The sequence below is a fragment of the Cupressus sempervirens genome, chromosome 7, assembly GCF_028749045.1.
Source record: "Cupressus sempervirens isolate cs-2001-9-10 chromosome 7, ASM2874904v1, whole genome shotgun sequence".
Classification (NCBI taxonomy): Eukaryota; Viridiplantae; Streptophyta; class Pinopsida; order Cupressales; family Cupressaceae; genus Cupressus; species Cupressus sempervirens.
The window spans coordinates 799,047,945-799,069,308 of NC_143124.1; the positions used below are offsets into that span (position 1 = coordinate 799,047,945).

A 21,364-nucleotide genomic window follows, 5' to 3' on the forward strand; every position below is an offset into this window, starting at 1 on the left:
TAATACTTCTAGTCCTTCCTTGTCCAACCGTGTATATAAGAAAATTCAGCCTAACAGATGGACACCCCAACTGTTGAAATGAATAAATTGAAGAAGAGTAAAGAAGCTGAGAAGATTGCAAGAGGATAAAAACTATTCTAGACTTCATTGATAATTTGTTAGGTCACAAGCTCTCCCATCTCCTTGGTTAAGCTGGTAAATTATGGGATAGCTACAACACCATGCGAGACACATTTGCAAATCATGTGAAAGAAATAAATAAGTGACAATACTTTCAATTACGTGGACTAAGGGGATGTCATTGATAAAGATCCTCCCAAGTTCTCTACATCTTGATGTTAATAGTTATGGCTTCTTCTCCAATATTGTCATAATATTTTATTCATTGGAATGTATCCTTTCTTCCCACAATGATTTTCAAGCAAGTTGAAAGAGGGAATTAAGCGCTTTTGAGGAGTTTAGAGTTAAGTCAAATTCCTCCTATTCTTACGTATGAAGGACAAATGAAAGCATGTGTAGTATGAAGAGAATATTATAGTAAAATTGTACCTCCCATATTCAAGTCAAATTATGAGGACAATAAAGTAAGCATGGATGCTACGAATTTCATTTTTGACAAGCTTTTGAGACTTATTGGCATGGTTATATTTTTGGAGGTGACAAAGGAGTTCACAAATGATGAACATGTACATTATATGGCCATGGTCAGCAAATTTTATCTCACAATTGAGTATTCAACGGGCATATTGCAGTATAGTTAAAAATGCGTATTTGATCTACATGATTTTTCTTTTCTTTTCAATCTGTCTTCAATCTTCTATAATCAACATCATATTGGGCATTTAACATGGTCCTAGAATCTCCAACAATCTTCCACTGGCGTAGCAAGTTTTGGTGTAGTTTTTGGCTTTTGTGATGCAGTTCGCATCAACCTGAGCCCATTCCAATTTTTAGAATGAAGTCTTCAATTTTGTTTTAAAGATGAATCATATATTGGAACAACCCAGTACCACCTTCTTTTAACTAAATTTGTTAAAGAAAATGTAAATAGTCACATCAGTCATGCAAGTTTATTCTAGAGCCTGCATGGTCAGTTTTCTATTTAAGGGACTTTTGTTTCTTTGTAAAGGGTTTTGAAAATGGGAATTGTAATTTTGGACAGGGAGGCCAGTTAATTTAGTAGTCCTTGGAAGTTCGGAACAAACATTGAAATCTTCTTTAATAAGGGTCTGTTTGGTCACAGGCATAGGAATGGCGAATAGGCATGTAATATTGAGAATAGGGATGGCTATTCCAATAATAGGTAGTATTTGGAATGGGTATAAGCTCATTTTACAGGCAAAATGGGAATACTTATTCCTATTCCCTATTCCAAGTGACGAACCAAATTAAAAATGGAAAACGTATTCCAACTTTTCTATTCCTATTCCAACAACCAAACAGGCCCTAAAGTAGTAACATATTATAATTGTGGTGTATACTAATAGAATGTCATTGTTGTTGTCTCCAACAACGTATACTAGCAGTTGCATGCTTTTGTGGTTTGATAAGTCAACAGGTGCTCTATAATTAAATTATTTTTAAAAACATAATCTTATGTCAAAAAATTAGATTATTAATAAATTTCAATTTAAATAACCTAATTATTAATAAATCTTTTAAATAGATTAATAAATATTATTTATTAAATTCAATTTATCAAATATGAAAAAAAATAAATTAAAAAAAACCCCATCAAAAAATCTATTATGAAAAACTAATAAGAGAAATACCAAAATAAAAAAAGCACTATCTTTAACAAATATTCTATTGACTAAATAAATTATAGAAACTAAAAAAAAAATTAAAGTAAAAACTAAACTAATATAAAAATAAAATAAAATTTTTAAAACTAAAATCTAAATCAATTTTATATATCAAAAGTTAAATAAATAGAGATCACAACATGAGCTAAGCTAATGTGGAGATCACAAGTAATTATTTTTCTAAATAAATAGAAAAATGAAAAATAATATTTAAAAGTGGAGACAACAACTAATAAATATCAAAACAAGAGTAAAAGATGGAGTGAGAACTAGCTGGTAAATAATTAATCAGAAGGATTTACAATTTTACGGTCAAATTGGTAATTTTTCCAACCAGCTAACAACTTTTTCGGCAAAAATTAAATTTTCTAGAACAAAGTTCCCACAAATAACCTATCGGTTAAACAAGTTTTGAACAATATAAGAACTAGCAGTTGCACCCGAAGGAGCAAGGGGTATGCTGATAGTGACTAAAGGTGTAGTCTATATAATATGATTGCTCACATTTATTTTTTGTCAGGCATCTAATATAATATAAAAGAAAACTTAAAAGATCTAAAAATAAATAAATTATTCTTAATTTGAAATATTTAAATTTAATTATTTTAAAAATCATATATATGTGTTATAAAATGAAAATAATTGTAGAAGGGGTAAACAAAAATCAAAGATTGTTAAATTGGTATATATTTTGCTCACAAAATAAACTATTTTTGAGGAAATTAGTAGAATCTTTTAGACACATTTTTGGTTGCAAGTTTAATACATTATATGTATTACATGGTAATGAGTAGTTTCTTTTTGGAACAAGAAGAAGTCAATTTCTAAAAAAAAGATTTGCATCACCACAAGGGACATCTTCTCATAATGCCCCGTAACACAACAACTTTATTCATTGGGGAAAAAGGATATTGAAATGCATAAATGTAGCCATTAAAAAGGTGATGAAGTATCACACATAGACTCATATATATTAAGGAACCACTAGTGAGAGTTATTGCAATCAAGATTCTTCTTTTCTCCTAATAATTGTAATGGATTATTTTTCATTCTGGAATATCGATGAAAGGAGAATGTTGGTCCTATATGAAATTTGTCTAGTGATTTAACTCTTGATATAGTTGTAAAATTCAAACCTCGTCATTTTGCGTTACCAATATCAATTGTTATTATCTAAAGCATCAATCCTTGAGATTTATGTATGGTGAGTGCTCATGACATGAATGTGGTATTTGTGTATGATTACCCAAGGATCATATAAGTTTTATAGGTAAACTTTGTGGGTTATCTTGGTTCCAAGGTATGCCATTGTAATTATCAAATCAGATAATACACATAGAGGTAGTTTTGGGGGTTTGCAATCTAGTGATTTAACTCTTGATATTGTTTTAAAAGTCAAACCCTGTCATTTTGCATTGCCAATATCAATTGTTATTATCTAAAGCGTCAATTCTTGATATTTATGTATGGTGAGTGCTCATGACATGGATAGTGGTATTTGTGAATGATTACCCAAGGATCGTATAGGTGTTAAATAGGTAAACTTTGTGGGTCATCTTGATTCCAAGGTATGCCATTGTAATTATCAAATCAGATAATACATATAGAGGTAGTTTTGGGGGTTTGCAACTAGGTGTATACACAAATCTACAACCTCCCCAAGTGATTCATTTGCAAGGCCTATTTGAGTCCAGAGGTTTGTCGTTAACATTTTTTGTCGGCCTCTACATAGAAAGAGTTCTTTTGGAAGTTGGTCGACATCACTATCAATGCTTGGTTGTAGGTTTTTTTTACCGCAATACTGCATGCAACAAGAAGATTGAACTATTTTCTAATACTGATAAACAATATTTTATGATAGATTCATATGTAATATTTTTAGTATGTAATATTAAATATGTTTGTATAAATTATATTACATTTTCTCAGACTCAGCTAGCTCTTTGTTACTTTAACTTTCCAAGGATGTTGCTTTATATTTATGCTCCAAAGTTTAATAATGTCACTTTAGTTCCCTTGTTACTCCACTTATGTGATAAGGTCCTTAATAGATGACATACTTTATATGCTTCAAAGACCATTATATCATTATCATGATTGTGTACAATTGGAAAGAAAGTATAAGGAGGAAATAATAGGCATATAGGATTTACATTAAGAAACATGGAAGACAAGATTGTGGTCAAATGTACTCATATGTTGTTTGATGAAGACAACATTTTCCCAAAAAGAAGAGAAAAAGGAGTGGGAGAAATTAAATCGATAAGAGATGCACTAAAGTGGATGTGGTTGAGCATGGGAAAGCTCAATTTGGTGAATGATAACAACTTTGATACATGACCACAAGAATTCCCAATGTGTTAGAGATAATGTGTAGAGTTCAAATTTTCTTGAAAGATTTGAACAATAGGTTTGGGAAATAATGAAGTCTAAGCAATTTTTAAGATATTGAGGGGATGAACTCCATTTTATGTCATGAAGTGTATAGATAAGATAAGATAAGATAAATTTATTAATGTCCAATAGGAGACCAACGAGGGTCTAAGGGACTGGAAACAATACAAAGGGCAAACACTAGTAGGGGGGAGCACCAAATGATGTCCGCAGAAAGAACATGAAAGAAAAACAACAAAATAACCAAGAAAAGGAATAACAACAACTAAGAACTCCTCATAGGTGAGAAGTAGTCCAAAATGGAAAGGTGGACATTAGAGAAATGAGGTACTCTAGAAGGTCACCTATGAGGTCTACTAGAGGGATGCTACCGATTGTGATCTTTGCAGGGTCTCACAGATCTGGTTTGAACCGAGATAGTGTAGAGAGGCCGCTTCAATCCTCAAGAAGGAACTATAGGACTAAAGAAATAGGTGATGAGTTGAGTAGGGGTTAATGTCGAGCAAAGATGGAGCTGTATAGTGTGCTCACAAAGCCACATGGTCTCCTAAAGGTAGAGTGCAAGGCAATGTTGGTCAATATATATAAAAAATGAGGTAAGAGATTGACACTCTCTGAAAAATTGTAGAATCTCCCTCGAATCTCATAGTAAATGGGACAACAAAAAAATAAAGTGAGGCTTGGTTTCAACCTCCCCAAGGTGACAAAGCTAACAAATTTTGTCCTCCCTATCAATTTGGTGATTGGTTTGAATACGTAGTCAGTGAGATCCCACTCTAAAAGATCCCAAGGAGATGCAAAGAGTGTGGGTCAAACAATGAGTGAGGTACGAGGGGCGTAAGATGATCCCATCCTGGATATCAAGGAAGTGCTCAACATAAAAGGTCATACGTCGATAGAGCCCACCTGGGGGATTCCTCTAGGTCGTGATAACATATTGTTTGTAGATGTCAAGTCTAACATGCTCATTCAAATCTGACTGAGATGGAAGAAGATGGGTTGGAGCATCTAGAGAAAATTGAAAGGGGGGAGGATGATCCAAACTAATACCAATCGAGCCCAAGAAGGCAGAGACCTATGACCAAAGTCTGAACCTGTAACCTCCAAAGAGGAATAGTAAGCCAAGTAGGAATATCTGTGATAATCGTCGGAGGTATCCTCGAAGCTCCAGAGCTCGTGAAGAAGCCAAACTAAATCAAAGATGGTCCCCAATTTGAAAAGGTGAGCACTAAACTCTACTAGAACAATTTTGTGTGGTGTGGACTAGTGACATTTGGAAATGTGTTGAAGGAAAAGAGTTTGGACTCTCTCAATAGAGGCCCAGTCAGACTCCAAGAGGGAGGGGCCCCAAATAGTAGAGCCATAGAGGATAGTCAGCTTGACTAGGGAGTCAAGAAGGGACATCTTAGTCATGGTGTCCTAAAAGTGGTGTCGAAAGCACTGTCACTCAAGAATAGCAAGAGAGTTGAGCCCTTGTTGACTCTGGGCTACATGGTTGGACTCAAGTTGAACTGAGGTCCAAAAAACTTAACCCCCAAGTAAGTATATGAAGATGAAATCTTGATCTCGATACCCTAGAAATAAAAATGGAGGTGTGATGTCCTCAAACATTTGAAGACCATAACCAACTCTTGCCTAGATTTACAACTAGCTCACATTAGTCACAAAAAGAGGCTAAGCCATCAAGGAGCCGCTGAAGACCATCGAGGGAAGATGCTAGGAGAATCACATCATTAACAAATAGGAGAATAGAGATCAACACCTAATGTAAATAACAACCATCGCCAAGGAGCGAGCAATCATGGAGAAATGCCTCAAGCTCGTCAAGCTCATCAATGTAGATGTAGATGCAAGTATATATCTCTACTTCTAATTGTATAGAGCCTCTCTTACATTTGACTATTGTTTTAACTTGATTATATGAAGCACAAATAGGAGAGAATGAGAATCTAATTTGAGGATCTGCTTGAACTTGGAAAATGTTTGTAGACCCATGAGCACACATTAAGACATATATTATTTTAATATTTTAACTTTTTCAAACTTGCTTAAAGAATAGTGTGGAATGAATTGGTGGAGTGGGCATATAGATGTGATACTTCTAACTGCATGGTTTTTATTTTGAGTCTGTTGGTATCCTTCTAGATAGTTGGTGAGTGTCTCAATAGTTAGATTGGCTTTTAGATATCATCTTAATTTACTTATTAATATGTTATATGGTAATATTGTACACTATCCATTGATATAACCTACATACAAGATGAATTTCATTATAATATAGATCATTACAATTTGATAACATTACAAATTTTACAAATATAATAAACATAGATAAAATAATTCTATTATCAATTTCATCCTAAACACATTACCTAGACTCCCTAAACTTTCACAATTCTCTTAATCTCAAATATCCTTATCTAATTGGCATAGTGAATCTTAACTACAATTACCTAAACTATAAATCATATTTATGAATATGAACTGAAATCATGTATATATGTCTAACAGATTAGCTAGAAGCATAAACATCTCTTGAACCATTTTGTCAAATGGTTGATGTGCCTTGTGTAGGCTTACACATTACCACCTACATGTGTACCAGAGTAGTTGCAACTATAGCATGTGATAATGCTCCCCTATTATTTAGTGTTTGATAGATGTGTACACCATGTTCACAAGCTCCTTTTTTAGCATAGGTTGGAAGGATGTTGGGAAAGAATTTAACTATGAAAATAATATTTGATTCAAAATTTTTAAGCCTTTGCAATGAATTTATTTTTCCTCATGCATATTACTTTGAGGCATTATGTCAAACAGTTCACATGCATTGCCTAATCTTACACATTTTTCATACATGTCTGCAAGGTAAATTGCTACAACACTAACAAAATTTATGTACATTTTATCTTGCGATGAACGTCCACATCTTATTCCAATGCTGCCATTTTCACACAGGCTGGAGGATATTAACACACCTTTACACCTGATAATCCTATTTGGTGGAGAGTTTCCAAACTCCAAACACTTTTTAAGAAAGTATACTGTGCAAATATTGCAATCATAGCATTTCGTGAGACCATATTTCTCTGAGGCATTTGATTAAATAGTTCTCGTGCATCGTTTATGCTTCAACATTTTAGCTAAATGTCTACCAGAGCATTTCTAACTGTAATATTGCCCTTTCGTTATTGGATAGATTTCTACCATGTTGAAAAGATCCTGTGTGTCACAGGAAAGGAGTACAATGCAAATAAACACTGATGTGGATGAAAGCGACATATTAAATACGGTGAAAAATTTACACAGGATAATTCAAATTTGAATGTTAACGGATTTGAATGTTAATGGTGTTGTTTATGTAGATGGAACACGTGATAATGGGTTGGTTGACTGACAGGACTGGGCCCACAACCACCTAAGTCATCAAAGGCTTAGTTTGTCATGATGTTTAAGCCAGGCCCCTTTGAACCTTTCAAAGGATAAATTACTCAACTAAGGTAAATGAAGGGACTCAAACATCAATATGATATTCAAAACAATCTCTTTACCAAATCTGCATATCCAAACATCTCGTCATAAAGAGCTGATAAGAGGCCAATCACATTCTACATTCTCAGATTCCTTCGAAAATGAAACTCATGTTTCTTTGATTATTCAATCTCTTACCAAACTCAAAGTTGTTCAACCCAATCTAATATCATTTCAATGCACACATAAACAACATTCTATATAGGAATTTGTAGTCTCATGAAGTATGTGTACACTGATCAATGGATTTTATTATAGTTGAAAACCCAATAACCTATGCCAAGTCATTATTAAACATTGTGAATAGAAACCAATGATATGTGACCAAACTGATATTAATCTGGGGACAAATAATCAATTCATGAAATCTATAACATGCCATAAAAATTGTTTGAATATCATTGTTTGAAGTGTAACTTGATATTGCACAAGAAATATTACAGTTAATCATATAATACACTAATACTATGAATGGTAGATTGACATTTGCATATAAAAAAAACAAACTCAAATGTCCCCTTATCTTCTTCACCAATATTTGATTCGATGGAATTGTTATGCCTTCATAAATTTAGGTTTAGCAACCAAACTTACGATTCAATTTGAAAACATTTCACTAGTAAAAGGTGCAATTTTATATAAGATGGTTGTCCACATACACATTTGTTAGGTGTTTAATATAAAGTGAAGGAAACTTCAAACTACAAAAATAAAAAATTAAACGTTGTTGATTTGAAATAGTTTAATTTAGGTGTTCTTAAATGAAAAATAAAAATTGGTTTTAACGTCTGTGAGGCTAAAGATAGACTATGAGACATAGAGATAACATAGTGGATGAGCACCCTAATTTCACACTTCTCAAAATCTTATTTAATAATTTCAAATCACTCTAGATTATTTAGAATGGCTTATTTGGCAAGTCCCCTACTTATTCATAAGATTTATGGTCAACATCATCAAATAGATTCCATATCAACATACATTTTAATGAAGCATTCAAAATGACCCCTAAAAATTTAGATTTTCATAAGATTGTTTTTTAATTGTTTGTGTGTTTGCAACTATACCTAACATCATGAAGCCAAGCACATTAGTGGGGTTGTTCAGATTCGATGTGATTGTCTCTCATTGGATTTATTGGTGACTAAAAACTCTATAAAATAGAATTAGTGGGAATTTAACATTGTGGTTGGGTGGGGGGGACGGGGATGATGACCAATGTTCCATTCCTATCTTTAGAGGAGAGATATCAAAGAAAGGACACCATCAGAGCTCAACTATGAACCATCATATTGTTAACTTGTTTGCTTGGATCCTTTGAGAGCTCAATTAACACTGCATGTACTAGTGACTTGGTTGTAACTGTCTTTTTATTATAACTAAGCGTTTTGACACTAATTGACAATATATTTTTTAATGAGATTAATAATATGATATCCTAATAGAATCAAAATGGGATGTCAATATGTAATGCCCCTAATTCAAGGCCTAAAACCATAATGTGATTTAATAAAATTTAATTGAAAAGTGAAACTTATTTATATGAACCTCCGCTATTAATTAACCGAGTATAGTTGAAAAGAGAAGAAGGGAATGGGCAAACAACTAAGATACCTCTCTATCGAAGAATTTTAATATCAATCATTCTCAATACTATGAAGAAGAAATACAACAATTAATGTGTATCCATGGAATCTCTAACAACATATTAACTAAATCACTTTGAAGACATCCATGAGTATGACATCAAAAGGTCTATGATAGCCTCAACAATGAGCATTGCCAACTAAGTTAAGTCTATGATGATCACATGACTCCAACATGAATTGGAGGTATAACAAAGGAACCGTTGATTTTTATGTAAGTTAGAGATTATAGGAAGGAGATGTATTTGATTTATCGATACAAAGACCAATTCTATGATGTGATATGAAAATATAATAAATAGAAACATCAACTCATGTGCAAGAGGTGTTAAACAACCATTGATGATATTGGAAGCCTACATAACGTGAAAGGGATATCAATGATGTATGCCAACACGATGAATCAAGAATGTGAAGAAGGAAAGACAATACAAATCAAGGATATTGATTACTAGTGCCATGTTGATAAATTTTGATTAAGGATAGTAAAAGACAACTATCATTAACCAATGTTTGTGATGAGAATAACAGTTGAGTTACCTACAATCTGTAGGCTAATCATAAGATAAATTAGCGATTAAGCATATGCTGATAATAACTAAGTTCAAAGAGGAGGTGATTACCAAACCGCGGAAATCTATAATCAACATCTCCAAGTATTCATGGTGCAAACTCAATACATAACATATATATTAGTACGTATCACTGATGTTATCTATTGGAGGGATCGATAAGATTAATATTTATGAATGTTTAGATAAAATTTATGAATGTTTAGATAAAATTGTGACTGTAAATGCCGTTCATTTAAACCCACCGCAATCAATCTTGAATTCAACCAAACAGTATTATCCGCCTTAAATCGAATGGTTGTCCATCCATACAAAAACACTACCACTGTATTTCGTCGTGGCAGATTTACCATGTTGTAGTTCAAAGGATCCTTTTTCGAGTCGAAAACACCGTCTCCATATCCAAGAATCCAAAAATCGTGGCCATGGAGATGCCATGGATGGATTTCCGAATTGTTGGTAGTCAGAGTGTTTGCATTCTCAAGTATCACATGCACAACAGAATTGTATTTGAAGACGTAAACGATGTTTCCTTCGACGGCATTAGGATTTGAAGGAGAAATGGTGACGTAGTCACGGGGACTGTAGATGTTCGGAGGTGGGTTGGTGTCATAGGCGCCCTTTATTTTGTATTTCATGGTGCCCAAGTACAGAGTTGGAGGAGTCACCAATGAAATGTTGTTGATTGCCCACTTGATCTTCTTCTGTATGTTGAGAAGGATGAGCCGCCTATTGGACTGCAACGGGGGAAGCTCTTCGTGTCCTTTTAGGGTCCCAAACTTCTTAGCCACACAAAATATTTTGTTATGCTGTAAAGATGGGTAATGATTTGCAAATCCAATTTGATTCAGAGATCTTATTTGAAAATCTAATTTGACTTTTAAAACTCCAAACCACCTCAAAAAAACAAAACAAGTTGTTTTGAAGCATCAGATAGGTCTGTGTGAGATGCTCACCTATAATAGCCTATGGGCTAATAATAATAATAAAAACATTTCTTGTACATTTTTCATAATAGATGTTTAACTCATAGTTTATGTTGAAGAGAATTTTTTATTTCATTGAATGTACAAAAAATTGTTGTTATATTAACGATTTGTAGAACATTGTTGGCTAGTAGTAGGTTATAATATTGCAATTTAATAATATTTAATTAACTGTTGAATTAATGTCTAGATTGAGATGGGTTGCAAGATTCAAGACTTTGTGCTGGTGTAAATACATATTTATTATTTACACTTAAGTTTACTTAGGTTAATGTATTATTTTATTATTTTATTTTGTGAGACACTTAGGAGTTTGCACCTTTTTGAGCTGTCATGTTGACAACACAGGAGCACGCAACTCTATTTTAGCACAGTGTTTACAACACTGATTTGCGTGTCACACCCTTGTAGGCTTATCCTCTCATCGCCGCACTTACTTCCGTGCTTAATGAAGGATAAACCATATCTGGTGGACATGTGCCTGGTTGTATGACATATTATGTAGCTGATTATGAGGCATTCTAGATGTATCTCAGAGGCCTTTATATACAGGCACTCTTAGTTTACTTACACATTGCATATTAAATGAACATATTGTCATTCTTATCACACTTTCTCTTTCTGGTCTACAGTTGTGCTTGTGTTTGAATTCTTAATTCCTAGTTGAATTTTTCCCTTAGGAAAATTCTTACATGATATCAAAGATTGGAGATCTCATCACATAGCCATTTGAGACCATTGATTGCTTCAGCACCTCAGGCTGAATCTAGAGTACTACAGATTGGAGATTTTCTCATCACAGATGGTATCAAAGATTGGAGATTTTCTTATCACATAGCCATTTGAGACCATTGATTGCTTCAACACCTTAGCCTAAATCCAGAGTACTACAGATGGTATCAAAGATTGGAAATTTTCTCATCACATAGCCATTTGAGACCATTGATTGGGAGTGTCTAGAACTAGATCTGACCTCACCATTGCGTCCGAAATGCTAATTCGATGAAGATCAACTATAAACTTGGCTACTTTGGCCCAAAGTCAACTGTAAGGCAAATTTTTTTTGCAAATCGAAACTTGAGGGCCCCAATTTGCAGTTCGGGTATGGTCTTTTTTTGCAGATTTAATTAATTTTTCAGATCTATATTTTTATCTCTACAATTATTTTCATTAGAATTCTCAAAAAAAAAATTTGCCCTTTGGGCACCTGGCAGAGAATTTTTTTTAGCAGAACTGGGCAATGATACCCCAGCTCTGCTATTGGTGGCATATTTTATTTGGCGCAAGGCATATTTCATATACACCGTGGCCATACTACACACAGCACACGTAGCGGGCACTCTACAATTTTTAGGCCACCAAATCTGGGTGGCACATTACACTCCCGGCCACTTCACGACTGGCAGCCATATTCCTTGGTGGCCTCTTTGTTTACAAAGTCGTGCCCCTTATTCTTTAAACACCTTGGAAGGTGTTTACCTTGGACCTACGGCCTTTACATTTTATTCAACATATATGTTGAACCCACTATCGATGTGGGATAAAACTTTGCAAAACCTAGTGAACTAAACCTTTTTCCAGCACCATTGGAAGAAATCTGACCCGTGCCATTCAACTTCAGCATCGCTATTTGATCTTCGGTCAGTGATGTTCTCCTGGCGAGGTGTGATTTGAAATTTCCTAGCAACTAGCATCCAGTCATTATAACTCGACGTTTGAAGATTCCTGGCGATAGCGAATCATTTTTTATTGCGGAATAATTTTTTGGTCATTGCTATTTTTTGCTTTCTCCAGTCCCATGCTTTTGTGACACGTGTCGCTCCCATGCAGACTGTGAAACGCTACGTGGATTTCTATAGCATTTGACACACATCTTCCACAGATAGTGCTACGTAAGTCGTGTTGCCACGTCAGCAGCAGACTACCACTTGTACTCCCACCTGACATGTTAGCATTGCTGACTCATCAGTGAACAGGCATTGCCACGTAAGCACGACGTGTCCAGTCAGCCTCCTAGTCAGCGCCCACATCAGCGCATACGTGGCTGCCACCTGTTCTACCACATAAGCCAACCACATCATTTCCACATAGACCACCACATGCCCAGTCCGTACACTATACGGTTACCACATGTACATAGTTGTACAGTATAGACGACACATTAGCCTGACACATCAGTAGGGGCCATTTTTTACTGATATTAGCAGAGTACCATGTTAAATTTGACTGTTGTCTGACCGTCATTTCCACTCAATTTTTAACCACACTGATGACTATTTGACCGTCAAATTAAACCATGAAATTTTTCTGCTAAACCCCTCTCCAGATTGCTTTTCAATTTGGTAGCCTAACTTTGCGAGCCCATAACTTGGACATCCAGACTCTGATTCATGTGCAATTTTTTTTGAAATTGGGTAGAATTTTCTAAATTTTCTAGTGGTGGTGTTGTTTTTTGGTTTTGGTACAATTTTTTTTTTTTAAATTACATTTTTTGGTGGTTGTACCTGCATAATCCTGTATTTTGCAACTTCAAATGCTCCGTACGGGCACATCTGGTCACTTTTTTAAGTTCCATTTTTTTGAAAGTGCATATTTTTTTGTCTACTTTCTAGATCTAAAGTCAAATTCTATGGTTGTGTGGAAAAATTTCTCACTTTCAGAATTAGGACTTTTTCTGCATTGTAAAGCTTTGATTACTTTCAGAATTGTTGTACATTTGAGCTACAATGCTTAGTGATAGATTTGAGCCTCAAAAAGTAGTTGTAAAAGCAAAATTAGAAAGTCCACTTTGTTCATTTTGACAAGTGGCCCATTGTACATGCACTACTTATAAAGTGCCAAAAGCATCTTTTTTGGGGGGGTCTTTTGATTAAGTGAAAAGTGGGGGGGGGGAGTGTGTACTATGTTTTTGTGTCTCTCTATTGTTTTTTTTTTTCATTTTTGCATTATGGGTTTTAAAAGTCCACCTCTAACTTCACACAATTATTCTACATGGAAAGATATTGCATGGAGTAGATTAATGAAAAAAGGATATAGTCTTTATGTTGATGGTACAATTACCAAACCTACTAATGCTAAAGAACTCATTAATTGGAAAGCTCAAGACTGACAAGCTTTAAGAGTTATCTGGAATTGTGTTCATAGAGATCTCTTGTTTCACATTGCCAATTGTAAAGAATCCAAAGCAGCTTGGGATAAACTTGAGTCATTGTATGGTAAGGTGGATGAAGAAAAGGGTTTCAAATTGAGGATGATCTACTTCTCTTGGATCCAAAGAACTTTCACACAATTCAGGATTACATCATCAAAGCCAATGAGTAAAGGGCACTTCTTAAAGATTGTGGAAATTCCATGAAGGATGAAAAGTTGATTTATCATCACATCCTGAAGAGGCTACCTTCAAAGTATGCTTCATTTGTTTCAAGTTTTAATACTCACAGGTTGACCATGGGATCTTCTTACCAGAAGCCTTCATTTGATGCATTCACAGAAATGTTGATTTTTAAACAGTCTCACTTGATGGATTTAGGACTTCTCAAGTCATCAAAGACCAAAGCCTTGGTGGCTAGTGATGAGCACCAAACAAGTCAAGGAGGGAAAAGCAACAACAACAAGAAGTAGTGGAAGAAAAAATCACAATCTGAGACTGTAAGAAATGATAATGTTGAGCAAGGAACGAGAAACAATCCAAGTAAGTTAAGTGTGAAACAATGTTACCATAAGATAAGCAACTCCAAGAGCATACACCAAGATGGTTCAACAATGGAGACAAGGATTTATAAGGGGAAAGCAAAGAAAACCCCTTGTGAGTTATTATGAATGAAGGCAAATGCCTAAAGAAGAGAGAGAGAGTGTGTTGGAGCAAAAGTAGCTCAATACAATAACATCAAGTGCTTAGAGTGGTATGTAGTTATGAAGAAAGAAGGAGGAGCATCTCTTATATAGAGATGAGAGAGGAGTTGCATTTGTAACTCCCATTTCTATGAATGCCACATTCATAATAGGTGTGTGCAAAGTGTCACAATCCTCTTAAGGAGGATAAACTAAATAAAGAAATAAACAAGAGTTGTCCTTACATGTGGAATAAAGGACAAACAATGACATGTCCTCCACATGTGTACAAGTGGACAAACTACATGTAGGGACCCTTGGAATATCCCAATTAAAATATATCCAAGGAAAGATTAACCTTTCTAACACCCCCCCTTAATCTTTACTTGGGGAGTTTACTTCAACGGGTTGTAAACCCAAATTTTTACAATGGAACTGAAATCTCTCTTTAGAAAGTGGTTTGGTTAAAATATCAGCCACTTGATCTTCTCCTTTACAATAAAGAAGAATAATTTGATTTTCTTCAACTTGTTCTCGAATGAAGTGATGTTGAAGTGAAATATGTTTGGTGCGGGCATGATACACTGGATTCTTTGCCAAGGCAATAGCACTTTGATTGTCACAATGTATAGGTGTAGGTAATTGTTGAGGTAGACCGAAATCATTAAGAAGTCTTTGAATCCACAAGGCTTCCTTAGCTGCATTGGTACAACCTTTGTATTCAGCTTCAGTTGAGCATAGGGAAATAGAGTGTTCCTTTTTGCTTTTCCAAGAAATTGGACCTGAACCAACAAAGAAAAAATAACCACAAGTGGATTTCCCATCATTGGGATCTCCACCTAGATCGGAATCAATATAGCCATGTAAAATAAATTCAGAGTTTGGATCATAAAATAAGCCTATATTAATAGTTCCTTTAATATACCTTAAGATGCGTTTAGCAACTTTAAAATGAGTTTGTTGAGGTTTAGACATAAAGCGAGACACTAAACCAACACTATAAGCAATATTAGGTCTAGTAAGAGTTAAATAATTTAAACTTCCTACTAACTGTCTATACAAAGTTTCATCAACAAAAGGAGTATTCATATCATTCATTAATTTAGTTCCTAATTCACATGGAATTGAAACATGGTTAGAGTCATTCATCTTAAATTTTTCTAAAAGATCATAAGCATACTTGCTTTGAGAAACAAAGATACCATTAGGAGTTTGAAAAATTTGCATACCTAAGAAGTAATGTAAGATACCTAAGTCGGTCATTTGAAATTTTTGTTTAAGTTGGAATTTGATATCAGAAATCAAAATGTCTAAACTAGAAGTGAGAATTAAATCATCTACATAAACAATAACAATGATAATATCATCGTTAGTATGTTTAATATACAAATTAGGATCATTTTTGCTTCTAGTAAAACCTTGAGAAATGAAGAAAGAATTAATTTGAGAATACCATTCTCTAGGTGATTGTTTAAGACCATAAATAGATTTGTTCAATTTGCAAACTAGATTTTCACTACCTTCCTTAACAAATCTAGGAGGTTGAGCCATATAGATTTCTTCATGTAACTCACCATTTAAGAAGGCACTTTTAACATCCATTTGATGAATGGGCCAATTCATTTTAGATGCTAAAGCAAGAACTAATTTTATAGTAGGCATTTTAGCAACAGGTGCAAAGGTTTCATTATAGTCTAAGCCTTCAATTTGGGAAAAACCTCTAGCAACTAGTCTAGCTTTAAACTTACTAATTTCATTATTGGTATTCAATTTTGTTTTATATAACCATTTACATGAAACTAGATTTTTGCCAAGAGGTAAGGTGACTAAGTCCCAAGTGTGATTAGCAAGTAACGAATCATATTCCTCTTGCATGGCTTTCTGCCAATGAGGTTGAGAGTTAGCTTGATCAAAAGACTTAGGATCGTTAGAATTCATAATAGTAGTCATCAAAGCATAATTACAATAATTAATCCTTCTATGTTTAATTCCACCAAATTTGGAAATATAATCATCAGCTTCATTGATGAGATTTTGAGCCCATTTAGGTTTACGTTTAGTTGTAATGGAATTATCACTAGAGGAAGAATCATGAGTAAGAAAAGTATCATTAGTATCTATTTGAGTATCATGAGATGTAGGAGCATAAATAACCGGTGGTACTTGATTAAGAGAAAGAGTAGGGTTAAGAGAAGGAGGTTGGTCCTCCACTAGCACAATTTTAGTGCCACTGAATTCTTCATCCGTTGTAGTAGAGAAATCATGAACTCCATTTTCTGCAATACAAACATCTCTAGCAACTTGAACTTTGTTAGTAGTGGAATCATAAACACGATAACCCTTAGTGTTTTCATCATAGCCAACAAACATATAAGGAGATGACTTAGCATCTAATTTATGCCTTTTCTGTTTAGGCGTATGAACATAAGCAATAGAACCAAATATCCGTAAATGATGTAAATTCGGTTTCCTACCAGACCAAGCCTCTTCTGGAGTGATAGCCTTGAGAGCTTTGGTAGGAGTCCGATTAAGAATATAAGTTGCACAAAACATGGCTTCAGCCCAAAATTTATAATGCAAATTCTTAGCATGCAACATGCTTCGAGCCATTTCAACAATGGTCCGATGCTTTCTTTCCGCTACACCATTTTGTTGTGGTGTATAAGGAATAGTAAGCTCGTGCTTAATTCCACACGATTTCAAATAAGAATGAAAAGCAGTATTCACATATTCCTTCCCATTATCAGTTCTAAGAATTTTAAGTTTATACCCAGATTGCCTTTCAACATATAACTGAAATTCAATAAATATATCAAGAACTTGATCCTTGCTATGCAAAAAATAGATCCAAGTTCGTCTAGAAAAATCATCAACAAAGGTAAGTGCATACCGAGAACCTTGGATGGAGGTATTCTCCATGGGACCCAAAAGATCACTATGGACAAGATGCAACTTATGAGTTGCTCGCCATGATTTTCCACTTGGAAAGGGCTCCCTATGCATCTTACCACTCATACAACCTGTACAGGCAATCTTGGAAGGAATAATGTTAGGTAAGCCATCAACCATATTATGCTTTTGCATGAAAGTAATATAATCAGAATTTAAATGACCAAGTCTTTCATGCCATATATTGAAATCAATAGAAGTATCTAAAGAATATCGTGAACTAGCAAATTCATGGAATTTAAACAAATTGTCGTTATCCATTTTAGCATAAGCAATCACTTTGAGAGTTTGAGGATCTATAATATAACATGTATCTTTGTAGAATTCAACTTTATAGTTCTGACATCGCTATGAAACAGAAAGTAGATTAGTTTTCAAGTCAGGTACATATAAAACATCATGCAATTTACCATTAGGAATAGTAACATTACCTAGTCCTTCAACTTTACAAGTCTGATTATTAGCTAACTGAATAGGAATGTTAGCAATATCAGGTTGTAAGGAATCAAAAATTTCTTTATGAGAAGTGACATGTTGTGATGCACCGCTATCAACAATCCATTCTAAAGGTTTACAAAGATTAAAGCTACAAGTAAAAGCATGACGAGGATTAGAACTAGTCGAATGACCTTTTTTATGGTTTGTGGTTTGATGATTGGTACTATGATTCATAGGTTTTTTATCATTTTGTTTTTTAAAATAGTTATTGACAAGGTGACCATCTTTGCCACAATAAGAACAATGAGGTTTGGAATTGGAATGGTTCCTTTGATTATTAGTATTACGAGTATTATTAGGATGATGGGTATTATTATATTTGGGATGAAATTTAGTGTTATTCGAATTAGAAGTAGATTGTTTGTAATTATTATTATTGGAACGAAAATTATTAGTTGAAAACTGAATTAGCTTAGCTTCTTCCTGTCTTAATAAAGTTTGAAAAATAACATAAGTTAACTGAGAAGTTAAAGTAGGAATAGCAAGCTGTGCATGAATATTGGTTATAAACTGTTGAAATTGTCTAGGAAGACATTTTTTAAGAATAAGATGGATTAAACGAATGTCCTCTAATTGAACACCTAAAGCCATAATTTGACTTTTAAGAGAATCAAATTTTAAGAGGAATTCATCCATACCTTTAAAATCTGCATACCTGAGATCTTCGAGTTGATCTTGCAATTGTATTTTGCGGTATTCATCGTCACTGTCATACTTGGTTTTCAAGATGGACCATGCATCATGAGCTTTAGAACAGTGAGCAATTAAGAAATATAAATCAGGAATAATAGAAATACCAATTAACCCTAAAGCTTCTTCGTTTTTAGCTTTCCAAGTATCTTTCTCGTCTTGAGTAGCCGCTGAACTGGGCTCAAGAGAAGGGTCAGTGGCTATTTCGAAGAGATGTTTAAAACGAAAAATAAATGAGATATGATTTTTCCAAGAATGATAATTAGAATAATTAAGTTTGATTTCTGGAATTAATGTTGACATGATTAGGAAAAAAAATTCTTCGGTTTTTTGAAAAAAAAATAAATGCCCTTAATTTGAAAATCAGATGGATTGAAAACAAAAAAATGTTGGTAAATGAGAGAAAAAAAAATTTAAATTTTATTATTTGAAAAAACAATTAGTTTTTTTTGTTTTTTTTTTTTAAGATTAAGAATATTTTCTTTTAATTTTAACTAATTGTGATAGAGAAAATTAAAAAATTAATTTATTAAACAATTAAAAAATTAATATAATACAAGTTGGATTAGTTGGAATTAAAACAAAATTTTAAAACATAAAAGGTTTAAAATTATGAAAGAGGGGGAAGGATTTTTTAAAAAAAATGTGAAAGTGGAGCGGAGCTGTCGGTGGCTGCCGCGTGGCAAAAGGAGGGCGGAGGTCAGTGGTTGCCGCGTGGCAAACGGAGGGCCGAATTCGGTGGTCACCGCGTAATGGGAGCGGCCGAGGTCGGTGGTCGCCGCGTGGCGAACGGAGGGCCGAGGTAGCGGCGGAAGCGGTGGTTGGGGTTTAAAATGTGAGCAGAGTGGGGAGCGGCGCAAGAGTGCGCGGCGGTTGCGCGCGGCAGGGGTCGTAGAGGTGCAGATCTGTACTGGCAGCGGCGGTGTTTGCGCGCGGCGGCGCAAGTTGGGACCGGCGGCGGTGTTTGCGCGAGTCTGCAACGGCGGCGCTTGTGCGCGGAGAAATGGGGACAGTGCCATCGGCGGCGGTTGCGCGCTGAGGCACGGGGTGGCGCGCGGGTGGCGCGGCCGCCCAACTAAATTTAAAAAAAATGAATTTTATTTTATATATAAAAAACTTTGCACTATGTTTTTAAAAAAACACAATATAGTAAAATATATATATATATATATATATATTTTTTCTAAAGAATTTTTTTTTTTTTTTTTATAAATGAAGTAAGAAAAAGTAGAGAGATAGAAAGCTTTACTATTGAGTTTTTATAAAAAGCTTTACCAATGTAATATGTTTTGTTTTGGCGGCATGCCGTCCAAAACAAACCAAAAAAATAAAATTAAAATTTACTAAGAAAACCCTTTGGCAGCAAGCCTTCCAAAGAGGGTTAGTGAAAAAATATGAAGCTTTACAAGAAAACCCTTTGGCGGCAAGCCTTCCAAAGAGGGTTAGTAAAAAAATATGAAGCTTTGCAAGAAAACCCTTTGGCGGCAAGCCTTCCAAAGAGGGTTAGTAAAAAATGAAGCTTGCATGCACAAGATTAGTTAAAAAGAGCTAAAATCACAACACAATCTTCTTCTCTCAATAACGTCTCCAAATAAGGTGTGCTCCAATGAATGGCAACCTTCACCACAAAACTTAAAACAAGGATTAGATAACCAAGCTCTGATACCATGTAAGAAATGATAATGTTGAGCAAGGAACGAGAAACAATCCAAGTAAGTTAAGTGTGAAACAATGTTACCATAAGATAAGCAACTCCAAGAGCATACACCAAGATGGTTCAACAATGGAGACAAGGATTTATAAGGGGAAAGCAAAGAAAACCCCTTGTGAGTTATTATGAATGAAGGCAAATGCCTAAAGAAGAGAGAGAGAGAGAGTGTTGGAGCAAAAGTAGCTCAATACAATAACATCAAGTGCTTAGAGTGGTATGTAGTTATGAAGAAAGAAGGAGGAGCATCTCTTATATAGAGATGAGAGAGGAGTTGCATTTGTAACTCCCATTTCTATGAATGCCACATTCATAATAGGTGTGTGCAAAGTGTCACAATCCTCTTAAGGAGGATAAACTAAATAAAGAAATAAACAAGAGTTTTCCTTACATGTGGAATAAAGGACAAACAATGACATGTCCTCCACATGTGTACAAGTGGACAAACTACATGTAGGGACCCTTGGAATATCCCAATTAAAATATATCCAAGGAAAGATTAACCTTTCTAACAGAGACACAACAATCCTCCTCACAAAAAGGTGGTTCTTCTTCCAACAAGAAGAGAAGTAATGAAAAGAAGGACAAACTCTTTTGTGCATACTGCAAAAAGCCAAATCATGATGAGCATCATTGCAAGACAAAAATAATCAATGAGTTAGAAAATCTACTTAGGAAGAAAAAGATTCAAGTGCCAGGTACTTCCAAGGATTCAACTCCAACCTCTTCAAAGGGTAAAGGTCAAGCACTTATG

General features: G+C 34.6%; 1 protein-coding gene across 1 annotated transcript; it reads right to left on the reverse strand.

Moving 5' to 3' along the window:
• Positions 1 to 10,112: 10,112 nt before the first annotated feature.
• Positions 10,113 to 13,178, reverse strand: LOC149549780 (L-ascorbate oxidase-like). Its single transcript, XM_089794369.1, has 3 exons — positions 13,147 to 13,178; positions 12,875 to 13,049; positions 10,113 to 10,757 (listed from the first exon to the last, which is right to left on the reverse strand). Exons 1-3 carry the CDS (start codon positions 13,176 to 13,178, stop codon positions 10,113 to 10,115), a joined length of 852 nt encoding a protein of 283 aa, XP_089650495.1.
• Between the last annotated feature and the right edge of the window lie 8,186 nt (positions 13,179 to 21,364).

Coding starts and splice junctions, on each gene's coding strand:
- LOC149549780 (XM_089794369.1), bottom strand. CDS start 13,178: ATGACGGTCAGACAACAGTCAAATTTAACATG. Junction 13,050..13,146: donor CAACAGTCAAATTTAACATG/GTACTCTGCTAA, acceptor GTAACCGTATAG/TGTACGGACTGGGCATGTGG. Junction 10,758..12,874: donor CAGCAATGCTAACATGTCAG/GTGGGAGTACAA, acceptor CCATCTTTACAG/CATAACAAAATATTTTGTGT.